Source organism: Puma concolor, chromosome E3 (assembly GCF_028749965.1).
Source record: "Puma concolor isolate L17-30 chromosome E3, mPumCon1.1.hap2, whole genome shotgun sequence".
Classification (NCBI taxonomy): Eukaryota; Metazoa; Chordata; class Mammalia; order Carnivora; family Felidae; genus Puma; species Puma concolor.
In genome coordinates, this window is record NC_141682.1 from 30,271,828 (window position 1) to 30,291,090 (window position 19,263).

The 19,263-nt window shown below is 41.7% G+C and overlaps 1 protein-coding gene and 1 non-coding gene across 5 annotated transcripts in view; both read left to right on the forward strand.

Annotated features, from left to right (window-relative positions):
• PDXDC1 (pyridoxal dependent decarboxylase domain containing 1) overlaps positions 1-19,263 on the forward strand; it is a 52,994-nt gene that overhangs the window by 11,411 nt on the left and 22,320 nt on the right. For 3 of the 4 annotated variants that reach the window (XM_086691155.1, XM_086691154.1, XM_086691157.1), the window contains exons 2-9: positions 5,645-5,718; positions 6,250-6,315; positions 8,275-8,355; positions 10,133-10,279; positions 11,645-11,834; positions 14,479-14,547; positions 15,376-15,454; positions 18,748-18,832. In XM_086691155.1, the coding sequence (XP_086547281.1) occupies positions 5,669-5,718; positions 6,250-6,315; positions 8,275-8,355; positions 10,133-10,279; positions 11,645-11,834; positions 14,479-14,547; positions 15,376-15,454; positions 18,748-18,832 (767 nt within the window). In that variant the 5' untranslated portion in view covers positions 5,645-5,668. The remainder of the gene's footprint in view (positions 1-5,644; positions 5,719-6,249; positions 6,316-8,274; positions 8,356-10,132; positions 10,280-11,644; positions 11,835-14,478; positions 14,548-15,375; positions 15,455-18,747; positions 18,833-19,263) is intronic. The other variant, XM_086691156.1, reaches the window with a different exon arrangement.
• On the forward strand, positions 8,879-8,948 carry LOC112853372 (small nucleolar RNA SNORD45). The gene has a single exon (XR_003222908.1). It is a non-coding gene; the product is annotated as a small nucleolar RNA SNORD45 (small nucleolar RNA).

The following is a 19,263-nucleotide window of genomic DNA, read 5'->3' on the forward strand; positions in this document are numbered from 1 at the left end:
AGTAATTATTAAGGATCACAGATCTTATTGAGCCCTTTTTCTGTGCTAGACCCTGTGCTTGGGGCTAAGGAATTAAAAAAAAAAAAAAAAAAAGACATTCTTCCTAGGAACTTTACACAGAATGCTGTCTTTTCCCTCTCTCCAGATCCTGAAACAATCTCCATCCAGATGCCAAATAATAAATATTTTTATACAACTCATTGTTTCTCTCACGTAGGTTTGTGTCTGTCTGATGCCTTGCTGTTGTTTATTAACATTTACCACCCAGCTGCCGCGTCTGGCACTGTAATAGGTCTTGAGGGTGTGAAATGTTAGTAAGATAATCATGGCTGCCCTCACTAGAAGCGTATGGAGGCATGGTTTTTAGTTTTAAGGGACCAGTTAACAAACACATGTTTTTCTCAGAGCATTCCTTGCCTGACAGAGCGTAATATTATCCTGCATCTGGCTAACATTTTGTGTTTTGGATTATCTAGTTAACACAACAAGCACATGAGGGTTTGTGGAATTGGGGTCACATATTCACATTTAATTTACTGGAGCATTACTATGTTTTTGACCCACCCACTTCTCGCCACCTCCTCCACCCCCAACTTCACTTCCTAAAAGAGAGGAGAAGCCAGAACAATTTAAATGTAAACCATGCCTCAAGGGAATTAAGAGCAAAAATGAACTATTGGGACCTCATCAAGGTAGAAAGCTTCTGCACTGCAAAGGAAACAACAAAACTAAAAGGCAACCGACGGAATGGGAAAAGATATTTGTAAGTGACATATTGGATAAAGGGCTAGTATCCAAAAATCTATAAAGAGCTCACCAAACTCCACACCCGAAAAACAAATAATCCAGTGAAGAAATGGGCAGAAAACATGAATAGACACCTTGCCAAAGAAGACATCTAGATGGCCAACAGACCCATGAAAAGATGCTCAACATCGCTCCTCATCAGGGAACTACAAATCAAAACCACACTGCGATAACCACCTCACGCCTGCCAGAGTGGCTAAAATGAACAAATCAGGGGACTATAGATGCTGGCGAGGGTATGGAGAAACAGGAACCCTCTTGCACTGTTGGTGGCAGTGCAAACTGGTACATCCGCTCTGGAAAACAGCATGGAGATTCCTCAAAAAATTAAAAATACAACTACCCTACGACCCAGCAATGGCACTACTAGGAATTTTCCAAGGGATACAGGAGTACTGATGCATAGGGGCACATGCGCCCCAATGTTTATAGCAGCACTTTCAACAATAGCCAAATTATGGAAAGAGCCTAAATGTCCCATCAACTGACGAATGGATACAGAAGATGTGGTTTATATATTCAATGGAATACTACTTGGCAATGAGAAAGAATGCAATCCTGCCATTTGCAGCAACATGGATGGAACTGGAGGGTATTATGCTGAGTGAAATAAGCCAGGCAGAGAAAGACAGATACCATATGTTTTCACTCATATGTGGATCTGGAGAAACTTAACAGAAGACCAAGGGGGAGGGGAAGAGGAAAAAAAAGTTACAGAGAGGGTAGGAAACAAACCATAAGCGACTCTTAAATACTGAGAACAAACTGAGGGATGATGGGGGTGGGGGAGAGGGGAAAGTGGGTGATGCGCATCGGGGAGGGCACCTGTTGGGATGAGCCCTGGGCGTTGTATGGAAACCAATGACAAGAAATTATATTAAAATAAATAAATGCAAGCCATTCCTCTCAATGAGCATGTGCTCTGTGCAGAGAAAGACTCACACGGGAGAGCATGAAGCTGCATTTCCCCCCACCTTTCACTGTGTAAACATCTCACTATCACATGTGACTTCTGTGTTTAAAATAAATATTGTTCATAAGTAGTGAATTCTAAACTAAGTCAACTATTTTGTCTACTCTTAACTGAAAAATGTGTTCCAATCCTATAGGAACATTAGCTGTGTTGACCTTAGAACCTGTATGTTGATGTCCTTTATGCTGTGGCTTCCTAAGGGGTTTCAGAGGTAACATGACAGTCCGAGAATGAAGCTGACTGGAGACCTTTTGTCCTACAAAAGCAATCAAAATTAGTAAGAGTCTGAATCACTGCCTTCAGGAAGCTTATCATCTAGAAGGATCATCTCTAAAACAAGTCGCAGTAGAAGATGTAAGGAATCATAAGCAGCAATTGCATGTTAGAATGGCCCCAGTTTCAAGGGTTGTGTTCCATTGTCCCCATAAATACATACAATTATGTTTGTCAAGCAACAGGTTCAGATTATTTGGCCTAGAAAAAATGGGATTGATATCTTTTTTTTTTTTTTTTAAGAAAGCATGTACAAGCAGGGGAGGAGGCAAAGGGAGGAAAAGAGAGAATCCCAAGCAGCCTCATGCTCAGCATGGACCCTGGTGTGGGGCTCAGTCCCATGACCCTGGGATTGACCTGAGCAGAAATCAAGAGTCAGACACTCAACTGACTGAGCCACCCAGGTGCCCCGTATTGATATCTCTAAAGAGAATATGAGAGAGTGAAATGGCTTTATCCATAAAAGTTTCTTGCAAGTACTGAATTGTGATTTAATAGCTGCAGAGAGAAAAGGCAGAAAGGCATTTCAGACATGGCAAGTGTTAAAAGCATCAAACATCGAGGTGTGGTTGATCAAGCAAAACTGTTTGTCTTTTCCTTTGGCCAAATGATTGGGGACACACTGGAGTGTCACAGGAGGTGAGAATAATAAGGAACGTGGCCGTAGACTGAGGAGTTAAGATAAATTCTCTAGACCATTATCTGTTCCTCGTATCCCACTCATGATCTTTAGCTGAGAACACTGAGACCATTTTAGATGGCATTCTAACCCATCTCATGGTTACATTTAAATTGTGGAGTTGATTGTAAACACCATTTTTAGAATGATTTTTCTGTCTTGTGTAAAAATCATATTGGACATGGCTACATGCTTATTTTTGTAATCCCTTTTGGGAGTCACTGTGATGTAATAAAAAAGGAGCCAGGAAACCCGGAGTATGGCACCACTCCACCATCTGTTAGCTCTGTGACCTTAGGCCACTCGCTTCACCTCTCTGAGTCTTAGTCCTCACTTATAAAATGGCAGACCGGACCTTTACATGTTATACTTTGTTTGCTTTCTTTTCATTAATTTTCTTCTTATTGTTATGAAACAGATCTGTTCTCCTTAATGGAGGGTTGGGAGCTGAAAGCCCCACCTGCCTACCCATCCGCACTTTTCCAGAGTTCTTCCCAAGAGTCCTAAGACTCAGAAGAACACAAGTGGAGAATCCCTGGACCACATCCCTAAGGTCTCTTCTAGAATGAACATCTTCTATACTTACATTGATAGACTGAGTATAATTTCTTTTTTTTAAATATATTTTTTAATGTTTATTTTGAGAGACAGAGCATGAGTGGGGGAGGGGCAGAGAGAGGAGACACAGAATCCGAGGCAGGCTCCAGGCTCTGAGCTGTCAGCACAGAGCCCGATGTGGGGCTCGAACCCACAGACTGCGAGGTCATGACCTGAGCTGAAGTCAGACGCTCAACCAACTGAGCCACCCAGGTGCCCCTGAGTAGAATTTCTTAAAAACAATTTTGAGGAGATACTGCAATACTAACTGTAATACAACCTATTGTACATTTACTCCATATAATATTAGGTGTAGTAGGAAATATGAAGAGAACAGAGCATAAATACACTTGGCATACACTTGAGTAAGAGGGGAACAGAAGAGAGCCTCTGTAACTGTTTATAACCCAACTCATATAGACATTCAAGACAACGAATATGTCTGCTTTAAGATTGCTAGGGAGATTAAGAAAAAAAAGAAAATGAGTTTGTTTAATTTTGTAAGATTTAAGAAATTTTTTATTTAGAGGTGCCTAGGTCGCTCGGTTGAGCATCCAGCTTCGGCTCAGGGCATGATCTCACGGCTCGTGGGTTCAAGCCCCACATTGGACTCTGTGCTGACAGCTCGGAGCCTGGAGCCTACTTCAGATTCTGTGTTTTCCTCTCTCTCTCTGCCCCTGACCTGCTCGTGTTCTGTCTCTGTCTCTCTCAAAACTAAACCTTAAAAAAAAGAATTGAAAAATATTTTTAAATTTATTTTTTGAATGTGAGATAGTCCAAAAAGAACATAAAGGGGCACCCTACTGTTGATTTTGGCTCAGGTCATGATCCCATGAACCCGTGAGATGATCTCACAGGTTCGTGGGATCAAGACCCCCATTGAGCTCTACACTGACAGTGTGGAGCCTGCTTGGGATTCTCTCTCTGCCTCTCTCTCTGCCTCTCTCCCTGCCTCTCTCTCTCTCTCTCTCTCTCTCTCTCAAAATAAATGAACATTTAAAAAATGTTATTTCAAAAAATCAAAAGGAAATGAGCTGAAAAGACTCCTGATACGATGATGGCTGTCCTTCCAGAAGCTCCCTTCTCTGGAGGCAGTCACTATGACCAGCTGGGTAAGCTTCCAGAGTGTATGGAATCACTCCCAGATTTCTGAGAGTATTTATTTCCTGTGGCTACTCTGACAAATGAGCAAAAACCGGGTGGCTTAGGACAACAGAAATGTATTTTCCCACAGTCCTGGAGGCCAGAAGTTTGAAAGCTGTATCACTGGGCTGAAATCAAGGTGTTGGCAAGGCTGCACTCCCTCCGGAGGTTCTTGGGGAGAGTCCCTCCCCTTCTGGAGCCAGTATGTTGCCAGCCAATCCTGATTCCTTGGTTTGTGGCCCCATCACTCCAATTTTTGAGGCCAGCACCTCAAATCTCCCTCTGCTCTGTCTTCGCACAGCCTTCGTGCACGCGTGCGTGCATGCGTGCGTGTGTGTGTTATGTAGCCTCCCTCTACTTCTCTCGTCTGCGTATGTGTGACTGCATTTAGAGCTCACCTGGACAAATACTGGGTAATCTTACTATCTCAAGATCCTCAACTTAATCACTTCTGTAAAGACTCTGCCACATAAGGTAACATTCACAAGTCCCAGGGATTACAATGTGAATATCTTCCGGGGGCGTGGGGTGGGCATTTTTCAGCCTACTACAACAGTAAAACAAGTAGCATACTGTACAGACTTTTCTGGACCTCGCTTCTAAGTGTAAAACTGGAATAACCTAACGTTAATTCACTACCAGTTAAGTGATTGTAATCCATAGAGTGGAATATGGTGTTATTACTAGGAATGAGGTGGATATACTACTGATATGGAACCATATTCACTGTAAAGTAAAAGCAAGTTGCAGCAGTACATATGAGTTAGGTGAGAACTTGGAAAGATACATGTCAAACTTGAGTGGCATCCCTTAGGGAGTGGACTTTTTAATGTTATGTTTGTACTTTGGAATTTATTTTTTTTAAGATTTGTTTTATTTATTTTGCTGGGGGGGGGGGGGCAGAGCGAGAGGATCCCAAGCAGGGCTAGAACCCATGAACTGTGAGATCATGACCTGAGCCAAAATCAAGAGTCGGATGCTTCACCAACTGAGCCACCCAGGCGCCCCATACTTTGGAATTTTTTAATCACATGTACTTTACAGTAAATCTGTGTGTTTTATATTAAATCCAGAAGAAAATGGACTTGAATTTAATTTTTCTGCATGGATTATGTTGCAGAAATAATACAGGATTATCCCGGTTTTAACCTTTTTTTTTTTGACTTCGCCAGATAGCAGACCCTACACTGGCTGAGATGGGGAAGAACTTGAAGGAGGCCATGAAGATGTTGGAGCACAGTCAGAGGTGAGCGTGGGGCGTCATTGACCCTAGGAAACGTGCTCAGCCTGTTGTGAAGCCGGTGGCACTGGTTTCCTGCCGGCAAAAACTCCTCTCGGTTTCAGAATGTCACGCGTAGTTGAGCTTCACCTGACTGGAAAGACGGTGTTCGTCTTGGGTAGAAGGTACTTTGTAATGAAAGGATTTTGAAATTGAGGGGCAGGACTTAGCGTTTTCAGTTCTGCCTCTTAAGAGTTTCATTTACTTAATATATTGATTTGAATCTATAAATACTTTTTACTGTATATTTATATCCTAGAGGGCATCGGCTAACCAAGAAATGGGTTAAAAAGTGTCATTTTTTTTCATGTTCTTTTCCTGAGATTCGGCCTGTACCCCCAACTGGGGGCTAGGGTGATAGGGGTAGGAGAAGAGATGTGATAAGTGTGTTTCAAATCCTGTATCAGTTACCGAGAGGTTACAGGCAGCATTGTCACCTGTTGGCCTGTTCGGATGTTAGCAATTTGGTGACATCGTTTTTTATTTCCTTTAAATTAGAAGAACAGAGGAGGAAAATGGAAAGAAGCTGGTATCAGGAGATATTCCGGGGCCGCTCCAAGGCAGGTAGGTGGCAGTGAAGGTGCCTACTTTTAGTTAGGGTATGTGTTTTCTTTAAACCAAGATTTTACAAACCATTGTTGGTTTATAATTTTAGTTGTGATAAGCACAGAGCAAATTGAGCGTCCTGTGCAGTGTAACACCAGGAAAACAGACTGCCATTGGTTGGTTGGCGAGAAATCTACCTGCTTCTTCCCCTTTCCCATTCAGGATCTAATTTAATTTAATTTCCCATTCAGAATTGACAACCTCATGACTCAAAAGTGAATGCACAAGTTTGTAACTATAACTCGACTATCATACTTAGTTCCTCCTTGAAACCCATTATCTATTCAGTAGACAGAGCTTTGTGGTGAGAGATACTTTAATTTGATAAGATTTATTATGTGTATAATAAAGTAAAATGAAAATGTCAACTTTGATCATTTGTTGGCAGAGTGATTTCTTTTTTTGGCAACTAAAACCAATCTGTCAAGCGTGTGTGGTTTAAGCTAGCAGGGAAAATAACAGGAAAAATAAGTAGCCGTGTAACTAGAATTTTCACAGGATGTTAGCACTCAGTGTGGACTTAAAGTCCCAGCCCCGCTTCCCTCAAACAAGCTTGTTTCTTCTGTTGTTTTATAACCAGGAAACTGCACATAGGTAAACAGTACAACTCCCTTAAATTGTCCTTTGACCTGAGTATGAATATATACGAGGTTGCAAAAGGAAAGTTTGGAGGAAAGCCACAATGTGTCATTAGGTGTCATATCTGACACACCCAGGTACTAATATTTTGAGACAGGCGCTCCTGTGGGTTGCCTGAATGGTGCCGATTTGAAGCCCTCTAGCTGTAAGGTAGGTTCTGCAGCTGACAGTGGGAGCCAAATCCTGTCAGTCCTCTCCACCCAGAGCTGTGGATGGGAATGAAAGTGTTCTATTAAGCCCACAGAAGTTTCCCTAGAAGAGATACTACCAAGAACATCTGTAATGCTCCAAATGGGAGGGCATTAGAGCCACAGGTCAGGAGCTTTCACACTTAATATAATAATGCCAACGTCTGAGATAGCGCGTGGCTAGGCACAGCATTAAACGTTTTTCATCCACTGATTGCATCCTCACAGTTCCATAATGTAGGGTCTGAGGGAGTTCAACGGCTTGCTCAAGGTCACTTGGTGGGCCCCCACTCCCCACACAGTGTCCAAGGACCAGAGCCCCTGTCACATGAGGGTCAGCACCTTGGTTTTGGCCTTGTTTTGGCGGTGCTTTTGAAAAAGAGAACTTGGTATTAGTTCTCACTGATTGGTCCAGTCCCATTAATGGAATGATAATGTCTTTTCATTAGAGTTACTGCAAGTCGCCTTGCCATTGCTTTACTGCTTTAGCCATTGACGTTCTTCGCATTAGTTTTCAGACAGTCACGTAATAAGCACTTAATGTCATATCTGGGAAGTAAACCTGTTTATACCGTAAGCAGATCTCAGATCTCTAGTTTCCCTGCTTGAGGAAGAGGTAATAAATGATGTTTGCGTTACATGTTTCAGTTGGTTAGAACAGACAGGACTCCTGCGTGGAAGAAAACTAGCCATACCAGTGGCATTGGAGTATGGTTGCTGCTTTTGTGACCTTCCAGCATCTCAAAAGGACTATTTTGGTTCCTATAACATGCTTTTTAAATACTCTTCTTGGATTCGAATGAACAGGTAGACAAATATTGCTAATGTAATCCTGGTGAAATTTTCAGAACTCAGTCTCCTATTTGGATAGAAGATTTAAATACCTGGTTATATTGAGAATTCAGTTAATATGAGGTTTGTTTTTAAAAGCTGTATCCTGTATCTCAAACACGTTCTTTCTCCTCTAGCTACTCAATTAAAAAACAAAACAGAAAACACAACTTACCGCAGCTTGTTTAAATGAAGGAAATAGAGTGGTGGGGATGTGAGCTGTTTCCACCTGTCTGTCAACTCTCTTTTGATTCTGCAGTGGACAAGATATGGTGAGCATCCTCCAGCTAGTTCAGAATCTGATGCACGGAGAGGAAGAGGAGGAGTCCCAGAGCCCCCGGTAATGGACACCAGTTGGCAGCTTCTCTCTGAAAGTATATGTGACCTTGACTTTGATAGTGACTGCGTTCTGACCAGTTGCTGAAATAGCTGTGCTTCATTCACAGTTACACATGATATTAAAACAATGTCCGTTTTTTCTCTTCTCAGCGAGACATTTAATATATGTTGGGTAATATATTTCGTAAAAGGAAGGCATTTATGAAAACGAAATCCTGTAGCTTATATGGCATCGTTTCTCAGAGAGGGGCTGGCGGAGGGACCAGAGAATAACTGCTGTGTGCGTGTCTGCTTCCGGTTGCTTCTGCTGATGTGCTGCGGCTTCTGACCGCTAACAGGTGCCACAGCTCGATCTGTTGGTGGCAGGGCCCTGTTGTCTGTGAAACCTCCGTTTATTTTTTTTCATCTAGCTTAGCTCCCTATTTAGTTTCATGTTTAATAGTTTTAAATTTAATTTTTTTGGAGTAAGTCATTCTCCTTTTTCAAATATCAGAAGCTACAAAGAGTACAGAAAGGCAGTTTTCAGTCAGCGATGTGATGGCATGTATTAGCCGAATCCAGAGTTGATGTAAATTCTAAAATGACAGTGACCTTGAATGAAAAGGGGGTATTTCCTTCGTACTCTTCCTCCCCAGCTTCTTGTTCTCCTTAGAGACAGCGGCCTTGCCAGCTTCTTGTGTACTCTTCAGAGATACTCTGTGTGTACGTATACACAAGCCGAGTGCACTCCCTCCAGGACGTAAACGCCATTTGGTGTTGTGCACCTTGCTTTCGTCATCTATGTCTCGGGGTTCACTGTATATCAGTGCCCAAGGAGCACTCTCCTGGAAGAGCTGCTTCGTTTTACTTTGGATGAGTGAACGGTGTTTTATGTAACTAGTCGCCTGTTCATGTTCCCTGTTGCAAACATTGCTGCAGCCGGTGACTTTGTACGTGTGTCCTTTATCATACCAGCAAGTGTTTCTGGAGATGAAAGTCCTGAAAGTGGGATTTCTGGGCCAGGTAGGCTGTGTGTCTGTAATTTGGATAGCTCCTGCCGAGTGTCCCTCCGTGGAATTAGGCCAGGTTACAGTCCCACCAGCAGTACGGGAGAATAGCTCTTTCCCCACACCTTTGCCTGCAAGGCTGTTTGTAGACTTAAGGACCATTGCCAGTCTGCAAGGTGAGAAATGGTATTTCAGCATAATTTGAGTTTGCATTTTTCTCATGAATCAGGTTAAGTGGCTTTTTTATATGTTTTAAAAACCATTTATATTTCCTTTGCTATGAACTATCTCCTTTGCCCAGTATCCTGTCTAATTTTTTGGTCTTTTTCTTACTGATTTACAGTTACTTTTTATAAGGGACGGTATTCCATCCATTTTAATGATACATAAAACATACCCGGTTCCCTTGAATTTGCTGTACTGTTTTAAGTAGCTGTTGAATGCAGGGAATTGACTTCATCTAATGATTCTTTAAAAAAATTAATTTCTGCACATTTTGTCTCAGCTCTACATGCCATAGTTCTTATAGCAGGCATTTGCTGTTTTAAAAAATGGGGGATAAAACTATTCACAGTTTGTATATGTAGTAGATATTCAATAAAATCTTCCTTAGATCATCATTACTTTTTACGCATTGAATTTTCTAAACTTATCTGGATTTCTGCCTTCTAGGCCATTAGGTGGATTTCAAGTCTGACAGATTTCTGTAGAAATGCCATATCTCTAGGTTTTATCTTACTCCTTTATTCGTATTTTGACTAACACTTTAATATAATTGATTTTGATTAACAGAATCCAGAATATTGGAGAACAAGGTCATATAGCTTTGTTGGGGCATAGTCTGGGAGCTTATATTTCAACTCTGGACAAAGAGAAGCTCAGAAAACTCACAACTAGGATACTATCAGACACTACTTTGTGGCTGTGCAGGATTTTCAGGTAAGGACGTATATGAGTTGGGTACAGACTGTTTCCTGGAGCTCTGCTGCCTGAGTTCATGTAGGCCTTTTCCCCTCCCTCTTGGAAGCCTTGCATTTAAAAAAAAAAAAAAAAAAAAAAATCTATGTGCCTCAGTTTCCCCAGCTGTTCAATGGGGGTAACGTCAGTATCTGTTTCATGGCATAGTTAGGAGGAATAAATGAGTGAAAGAACTAGCTTATGTCAAAAGCTGAGAACATAAGCACATACATTTTGGATAATGTCAGCAGTTACTTATTTTTAGGATTCCTACTTGACACTTGTCTATAGAAGAAAGAGCAGGAAAGTGGTCACAGGTATTTTTAATCAAAGGATTAGCTTCTCCTTTAGTAGAAGGAAAATGCTGCCATAAGGAAGTTGAGTATGTGTTATGAAATTGAACGCTTTATGCTGTGCGAAATATCACGCTTTATGCTGTGATAATGTTGGCATTATTAAGGAGTTATAGCACATAAGGATTCAGTAGAAGACACAGGACCAGTGGTATTTTGGGGCTTATGCTGTTACTTTTTTTTTTAATGTTTGTTTATTTTTGGAGGGGAGAAGGGAGAGGGGGAACGGGCAGAAAGAGGGAGACAGAGGATCCAAAGTGGGGCTTGAACCTCACAAGCCGTGAGATCACGACCTGAGCCGAAGTCGGGTGCTTAACCGACTGAGGCACCCAGGTGCCACTATGCTGTTGCTTTTAAGGAAAAGGAATGTTTGCCTAACACTGGAAAATTTAAGTTGACAGACTCCCTTTCAGATGTTGGAAAACAGCTTGGCCAAGCAAGAGTTTAAGTTTGCCTAACTGAATCGCAAAGGAGAGATTTTCTTCTAATAAAAATCTGCCACCCGTAATTGAAATTCTCTCTCCTTACTTTTCTGGAAGATGGAGAAGAATAATTTGCCCCAGGCAGACAATAGTAAAAGCAAAAGTTAGGCTGACTAGCAGCTTTCACCTTTTTCTTTACCTGGAATGTTTTTGGACTGAAACTGCTGAGGACCTTGCCTGCATTATCCAGTGTTGGCCTTCTTGTAGAGTAAGCTGAAACCGTGATCTCTGGCCTTTTTGTATCTAAGGGACTCCTATTCTCTGCTGCTTTTTTTCATAGTTTCTGCTCTTTTTGGAGTATGGACAAAGGGTGATTGCCTCCATTCTTTATAACCTCCAGCTGTTGAGGTGTGGTCAGCCATCTAGGATGAGGGCGATCCCTATCTCCTTTGGGTGCTCTAGGTGAAAATTCCTAGATTAAGAAAAGAATTACTCCCAAGACTAAAATTAGGATGTAAAACTGTCTCTTATCAGAGACAAGAACACCCCGAGAGATGGCTGTCTCTTCACAGGTATGAAAACGGCTGCGCTTATTTCCACGAAGAGGAAAGAGAAGGACTGGCAAAGATCTGTAGGCTTGCTCTTCACTCTTGTTACGAAGACTTCGTAGTGGACGGCTTCAACGTGCTGTATAACAAGAAGCCTGTTATATACCTTAGTGCTGCTGCTAGGCCTGGCCTGGGCCAGTACCTTTGTAATCAGGTAATATGGGATAAGGTGGACATGTGAAAGAAATGGTGTTCCTCTCTGTTCTGGAACTTTATAAAGTGCATAGGCCCATTTCTTTAGCCGTGGTTCTTTTCAAATGAAAAGAAACAATATGCTTGTTTTGTCAATATAAGAAAATATGTAAATAGATATTAATGAATTTTCAGAGGTGTGTACGTATATGTATTGCTTAGTTGCCCAAAGGCAACCACAGTTAACATTTTTCTTCCCCAGATTTTAATCAGAGAGTGTGTATGTGTTTTTACAAGGTTATGTTTGGCTTTTTTCACTTAGTGTTATAACAGGCGCATATCCTGTTTTAACAGTTCTTCAGAGTACAGTTTATTTTTAATATCTTCATAATAGTCATTCAAGTCACTGTATAGTGTTTTAGGCAACTGTTTCCCTTTTGGACAGTTAGAGCATTTGCATTCTTTTGTTTTCTGTGACCATTTTCAGGAAGTGCTCTTTGCATAGTGTTAGGGACTTTTTTATGCATATAGCTTTTTCTTTATTTAGAAATTTCTATATTTAGAAAGTACTTTCTAGATTATATTCCTTAGATAGATTTTCAGAGTCTGTCTAGAATTACTAGATCAAAGAGCATTACCATTTTTGACGCTCATGGGACGTCATTACGCTCATTGACATGTAGCCCAATTAGGGGGCTGCAAAAAAAACGTTCAGCCTCTTGGCGGAAAATGTTTTAGTTTTGTTTTTGGGTGTTTTTTGTTTTGTTCTCTTATTGAGAGAGTGAGAGAGAGAGCGAGCACAGGACAGGGTAAGCGGAGGAAGGGCAGAGAGAGAGGGTGAGAGAGAGAATTCAAAGTAGGCTCAGCGCTGTCAGCATGGAACCCAACCAGGGCTCAAACCCACGGACCATAAGATCGTGACCTGAGCGGAAATCAAGGGTCAGACGCTTAACCAACTGAGCCGCCAGGGGTCCTGTGAGGGTTTATCTTTTGTAAGATGAAGGAGTCCTGTGGAGATCGGTGGGGGAAACTCAGGGACTTCAGCTGATTTTGAGCTGTGGTCACTGGCAGCAGGAAATGACGTCCTCTTTTTGAGTGTGTACAGAATGAAGAGATTTACAATGTCCTTACAGAAACCTGGAACAAATTACTTACTGAGTACCTACTACAGGCCAGGTTCTTCTAGACCCACAGCTGCCTTGTCCCAGCAGTCCCGTCTTCAAAAGCTGTATGGGGGGCAGGGGTGCGCCTGGCTGACTCAGTCAGAAGGGCATGCAACTGACTTTTCATCTTGAGGTTGTGAGTTCGAGCTGCATGTTGAGCATTGAGCTTACTTTACTTTTTATTTTTACTTTTTTTTAATGTTTATTTATTTTTGAGAGAGAGAGAGAGACAGAGTGCGAGTGGGGGAGGGGCAGAGAGCGAGGGAGACACAGAATCCGAAACAGGCTCCAGGCTCCGAGCTGTCAGCACAGAACCCGACATGGGGCTCAAACTCACAAACCGTGAGATCATGACATGAGCCAAAGTTGGACGCTTAATCGACTGAGCCACCCGGGCACCCCATAAAGCTTACTTTTTTAAAAAAATGTATATTTTTGGGGCGCCTGGGTGGCGCAGTCGGTTAAGCGTCCGACTTCAGCCAGGTCACGATCTCGCGGTCTGTGAGTTCGAGCCCCGCGTCAGGCTCTGGGCTGATGGCTCAGAGCCTGGAGCCTGTTTCCGATTCTGTGTCTCCCTCTCTCTCTGACCCTCCCCCGTTCATGCTCTGTCACTCTCTGTCCCAAAAATTAAAAAAAAAAAAAAAAAATGTATATTTTTCATACCTAAAAAAATATATATGAATACTTAGAAAATGTTTAGAACGTTTTATACTAACAGTAGCTAATTGTTGGCTTATGGGGTGGGAGGGCATTTTCACTTTTAATTTCTTTTTTTTTTTTAATGTGTGTTTTACTCGGGTTTCCTTTCCTCATAATTTAAAAGAAGAATTTTTAAGGAGGGAGAAGGTGTGCATAAAGTGTTCGTTAAATGTTTGGTCTCTAAATGGTGCTACCAAGTCTAGTTACAGAACAATACGCTGCAACTGTTTAAAAATTCCTGAAAAATTCCTCAAAATTCCTCAAAGCTGAAAATAAAGAATATAAAATGTATTTGACAGTTACTATCTCCATTCATAACACTGACTTCACTCCTTTTAAGAAGTGTACATCTGCTAATCCATATTTGTTGCTTGTTAAGAGTGGGTGGATCCATAAATAAGATACTGTTCTTTGAATGCCTTTAGCTGGTGTTATTTACCACTAATGCTCAGAGGAAGGATCCTAAATTATCTCCCAAAATGCTCAAAGCTTGGTTGTTCCTTAGTTTGGAAAAGTGATTTTATTTTTTGTTATATTCTAGAATATAACAAAGATAATTACCCATTCAGCTGACTCAGAGAATTTTACGTTGTCTGTGTCGTCTTATAAGAACCTCATCTGCTAGAAATTTTAGCTTGACATTCTAGATGTACTTTAACACATATTTATAATATTAGGAATTCCTAACAAGCGAGATTGTTTAAAAAGAGTAATTGTGACTTGTCTTGGTGCCACAGTCTTTAGGGGACATGAGTGGATGGTGACAAGGATCTTGATTACAGAATTGTGTGTTTCTTCTGGCAGCTCGGCTTGCCCTTCCCCTGCCTGTGCCGCGTGCCCTGTAACACTATGTTTGGATCCCAGCACCAGATGGTGAGTTCTCTCTTCGGTTTGTAGGATAATACAGAATTGTGTTTTGAAACGGTGTCTTCTTCCTTTCAACTGAGGTTCTGTTTGCTGGCCTCCACATAATTATTAGTTTATTCGTTTATTGCTTGTATCTTCCCATTGCTTAATCCATGCTTCTGGGTTTGAAAGTCCGCGAGGGCTGGATGGCATATAGGTCAGGAGCACCTGCCTCCTCAGGAATCTTGTCATTACTGTATCACCTGATTTAAGTAGAAACATGGGAGTCCAGATGAGCACCATAAATTTCTTCTAAAGTTCATCCTTTTAAAGGTTGTCACTGTTGCCTGGATTTGTGAATGGGCAGATTTAGAAAATGAGGTTCTTTATTGTAATGTGGGATTGGAATTGGATTCTGCGTATTTTTAGGCCTTCCCATACTGAAGACAGAAGCAAAAAGGATAGGTTTTAGGGTCCTGTGTTTCTTTTTCCAAGGTACCTTGATTATCTGGTTCAGATACATCAGTGAGTAATATCAAAGACAGATTTTTAGGTACATATGGGGACTTGAGAGAACATTTTCTTTAAACCTTAGTGTTTAAAACTAGCGAAACATTTATCCTGTATGTATACAGTTTTTGACTTTAATCTCATTTAGCTGTTTTTTGTAGTTAGTCTTCAGGGGAAACTATTTGATTTTCATCTCCCTGATTAGATAAAATGGAAAAATGGTCAAGAATAAGAATTTTGTGTGGTTATTTTGAGAGTCCTTTGTTTTTGTTGAAAGTTGTAAGTTCTTACTGTACAGCTTTATGCCCATTGCTTCATGTTTCTGTGATTTGCCTTTCAATCTAGGATGTTGCCTTCTTGGAGAAACTGATTAAAGAGGATCTAGAACGAGGAAAACTGCCCCTTTTGCTTGTAGCGAATGCCGGTAGGTATCGTGAACGGAATCTGCCATTTCGATGTATAAGAGAAAGACAAGGTACTTAGCCTAAAAAAAAAAAAACAAACCCTGAGTTTTGAGAAATGTTTGTCTGCCTCGTGTTTAAGGTAGTTTGTGTCAGCATCGTGGTGAGAATTAGAACACGGCACTCGGCTCCTCGCATCCCCTTCAGTTGTTGGTTTGTTGGGGATTTACTCTGTTGGTGTGTATGCTTTTTCGTTTAGGTTGTAAGTAATTATCTTGCATGTGCTTCCTTTCTGAATCGCATCCTAAAATGTCACGCTTGAAGGTCCACCTCGCATGCAGCAGTTCAGCTCCCACTTTCTGCTCAGCTTCCCATTACCGAATTCAGCATGATACTTGAAGTTTGAGGCAGCGCATCAGGGAAGAAAAATCATTAAGTGACAACACCTATTAGAAAGAATAAAATGTTTTTACTTGCAGACGGCATGATTATATAGATAGAAAGTCCTAAGGAAACTAAAGAAAGGTCTTCGGCACTAATAAACAAATTGATCTGGAGTGCAGGATTTCTGTGTACCAGCAATGTACAATTGAAGTTGAATTAAAAATGCCAGTCACAGGGGCGTCTGGGTGGCTCATTCGGTTGGGCGTCCGACTTCGGCTCAGGTCATGATCTCGCGGTCCGTGGGTTCGAGCCCCGCGTCAGGTTCTGTGCTGACAGCTCAGAGCCTCGAGCCTGTTTCAGATTCTGTGTCTCCCTCTCTCTCAGACCCTCTCCCGTTCATGCTCTGTCTCTCTCTGTCTCAAAAATAAATAAACGTTAAAAAAAAAAAAAATTAAAAAAAAATGCCAGTCATAATAGCATCAAAAAAGTGAAAAGTGAAAACTTTATGGTTAAATTGAACAAAGTTTATGCGAGGGGCACCTGGGTGGCTCAGTAGGTTAGGTGTCCGACTTGGGCTCAGTCACTTGGGGCGGTTCGTGAGTTCGAGCCCCGCGTCGGGTTCTGTGCTGACAGCTCGGAGCCTGGAGCCTGCTGCGGATTTTGTGTCTCCTGCTGTCTCTGCCCCTCCCCTGCTAGCACTCTGTGTGTGTGTGTGTGTGTGTGTGTGTGTGTGTGTGTGTGTGTGTGTCTCTCAAAAATAAATAAACATTAAAAAAAAAACCAAAATATATGCAAGATCTGTACGCTGAAAACTACAAAATAATGCTAAGAGAAATTCAAGAAAACCCAAATAAATGGAATGGTATGCCGTATGCTTATGTTGGAAGACTCAATATTAGAAAGTCTAATTTCTCCAATCTATAGATTCTATAGATCAATCCCTATCAAAATCTCAGCACGCTACAATTTCTTATAAAAGTTGATTAGCGGATTCTAAAATTTATGTGGAAATACAGAGGATGTGAGAATAGCCAAAATAATTTTGAAAAAATAAAATTCGAAGACATAGGCTCTCTGATTTTTAGACTTACTATAAAGCTACAGATAACCAGGAAAGTGTGGGAATAATTGAAGACAATAGAGCTTAGAAGACTCACATGGGGGCATCTGGGTGGCTCAGTCACTTGAGCATCCAACTTCAGCTCAGGTCGTCCTCTCATATCATAGTTTGTGGGTTCAAGCCCTGCATCAAGCTCTATGCTGACAGCTCAGAGTCTGGATCCTGCTTCGGATTCTGTGTCTCCCCCTCTGTCTGCCCCTGCTCTGCTTGTGCTCTGTCTCTCAAAAATAAATAAACGTTAAAAAATAAAAATTAAAAAAAAAATAGACTTACATGTATATGGTCATTTGGCTTTTTACAGAGATGCCAAGTTATTTCAAGGGAAAAAGGTGGGTCTTTTCCACCAGTGGTCTTGGAACAAGTAAATACCCATATGGGGGGGAAAAAAAAAACTGAACCTTAACTCTTCCCTCACTGTCTATACAAAAATCAGCTATAAATGGTTTATAGACCCAAACCCTGCAAAAGGACCACTTGCATCGGTTGGGTCTGTTGAGGCAGTTGGTTGGGATTTGGAAGCTTACTGGGTGGGGTTCTGCTAACTGGAAGTTTAAGACAGTCAGGAGAATGCACGAGTTCAGGTTTTACTCATGCTCTGTGAAGAGGGACTTCCCTACCCAACCTGTAGTGTATACATACTTAACAAGGGGTGGGTTAAAGTGTTCAGTATGTTTAAACCAACTTCAAAATGCATGTTCTGTTTTAAAACAAAGGACTTTTCATACTAGGTTTAAAAAAAATCCACAAATTTATCTCTGTGTATAATGGACACACCTAAATTAAAATAACCCAGGGGTACCTGGGTGGCCCAGTCGATTAAGCGTCAACTTAGGCTCAAGTCAGGATCTCACGGTTTGTGAGTTTGGGCCCCATACCAGTCTCTCTGCTGTCAGCACGGAGCCTGCTTGGAATCCTGCTTGGGATCCTGTCTCCCTCTCTCTGCCCCTCCCCGGCTCTCTGACTCACGCTGTCTCAAAAATAAACATTTTTTTTTAATGGTGGTTAATTAAAAAATTAACCCAGTGGGGCCCCTGGATGGCTCAGTCAGTTAAGCATCTGACTTACGGCTCAGGTTGTGATCTCACGGTTCGTGGGTTCGAGCCCCGTGGAAGTCTTTGTGCTGACAGCTCGGAGCCTGGAGCCTGCTTCAGATTCTGTTTCTTCCTCTCTCTGCACCTCCCCTGCTCGTGCTCGTTCTCTCTCTCTCTCTCTCTCTCTCTCTGTCAAAAATAAATAAACGTTAAAAACATTTTTTTAAATAAAAAACAATAACCTAGAAATGACAAAAAGCAAACATGGAAAAGGGTATCTTGGGCAAATGGTGACAGAATGAAAGTACTATAGTGGTGTTCGTGTGAGATAAGGTAGACTCCACGCTAATTAAAATTCGTGTAATCCGCTAAGGCACAGTAATTAAGAAAGCTTATGAACATACCTGAAATGTATAAAGGAAGATTAAAGGAAAAATAGATAGGCTACAAGTATAAATTGACAAACCCACAATCTTGGTGAGAGACTTTAATATGTTTCCCCAGAAACAACATTAAGTGGATGGAAAACAAGTATATGGAGATTTTAAGTAACAAAATTAACAAGCCTGATTTTATAGATACATAAAATGGAGAACATGCACGCTTCAGACCTTGAAAGATCAACTTGTAACAGTTGGTTTTAAGCCAGCTCACGTACACAATCTCAATAAAACAGATACAGTGTCACTTCCTTCTTAGATAACGTATTTATAGGCTTTTATCCTGCCGTAAGGGCTCAAAGTATTCCTTTCAGTGTCGTTTTTTGTGTGTTTTATCCTAGGAACCGCGGCAGTAGGGCACACAGATAAGATCGGGCGTTTGAAAGAACTCTGCGAGCAGTATGGCATATGGCTGCACGTGGAGGGGTGAGTGCGGGGCGAGGGTGGCTCCACGTTGGGCCTGCACCCAGTGCTTGCGAAAGGGTGGCCGTCTGTCCAGCCTCTTACTTTGTTGTAACGATTATCATTATCGCGAAGGGCTCTTTGGGTTGCGTAGTAAAGATAACAAAACAACCCAAAGTGGTGTCAGCGAGAAGAGATTGAATTGGCTCCCATAACAATGAGCCACCATCTCCCTCCTCCCCCTCCCCCCACCCCCACTTGGCCTGATTTTTTCCATGTTGCCTCCATCTAGAGATAACATTTTCCTGTTTTGGTACAGAATAGTTGCAGTGGCTCCAGTTTGCTTGCCAGTTTGTGTTCTGAGGGTCATAAGTCCCGACAGACGCCTCCTACTGAGCCAGTTGCCGTGGCCAGGGAATTGTAATGGCCTGCGGTTCGGGTCACTTGCCCACCCC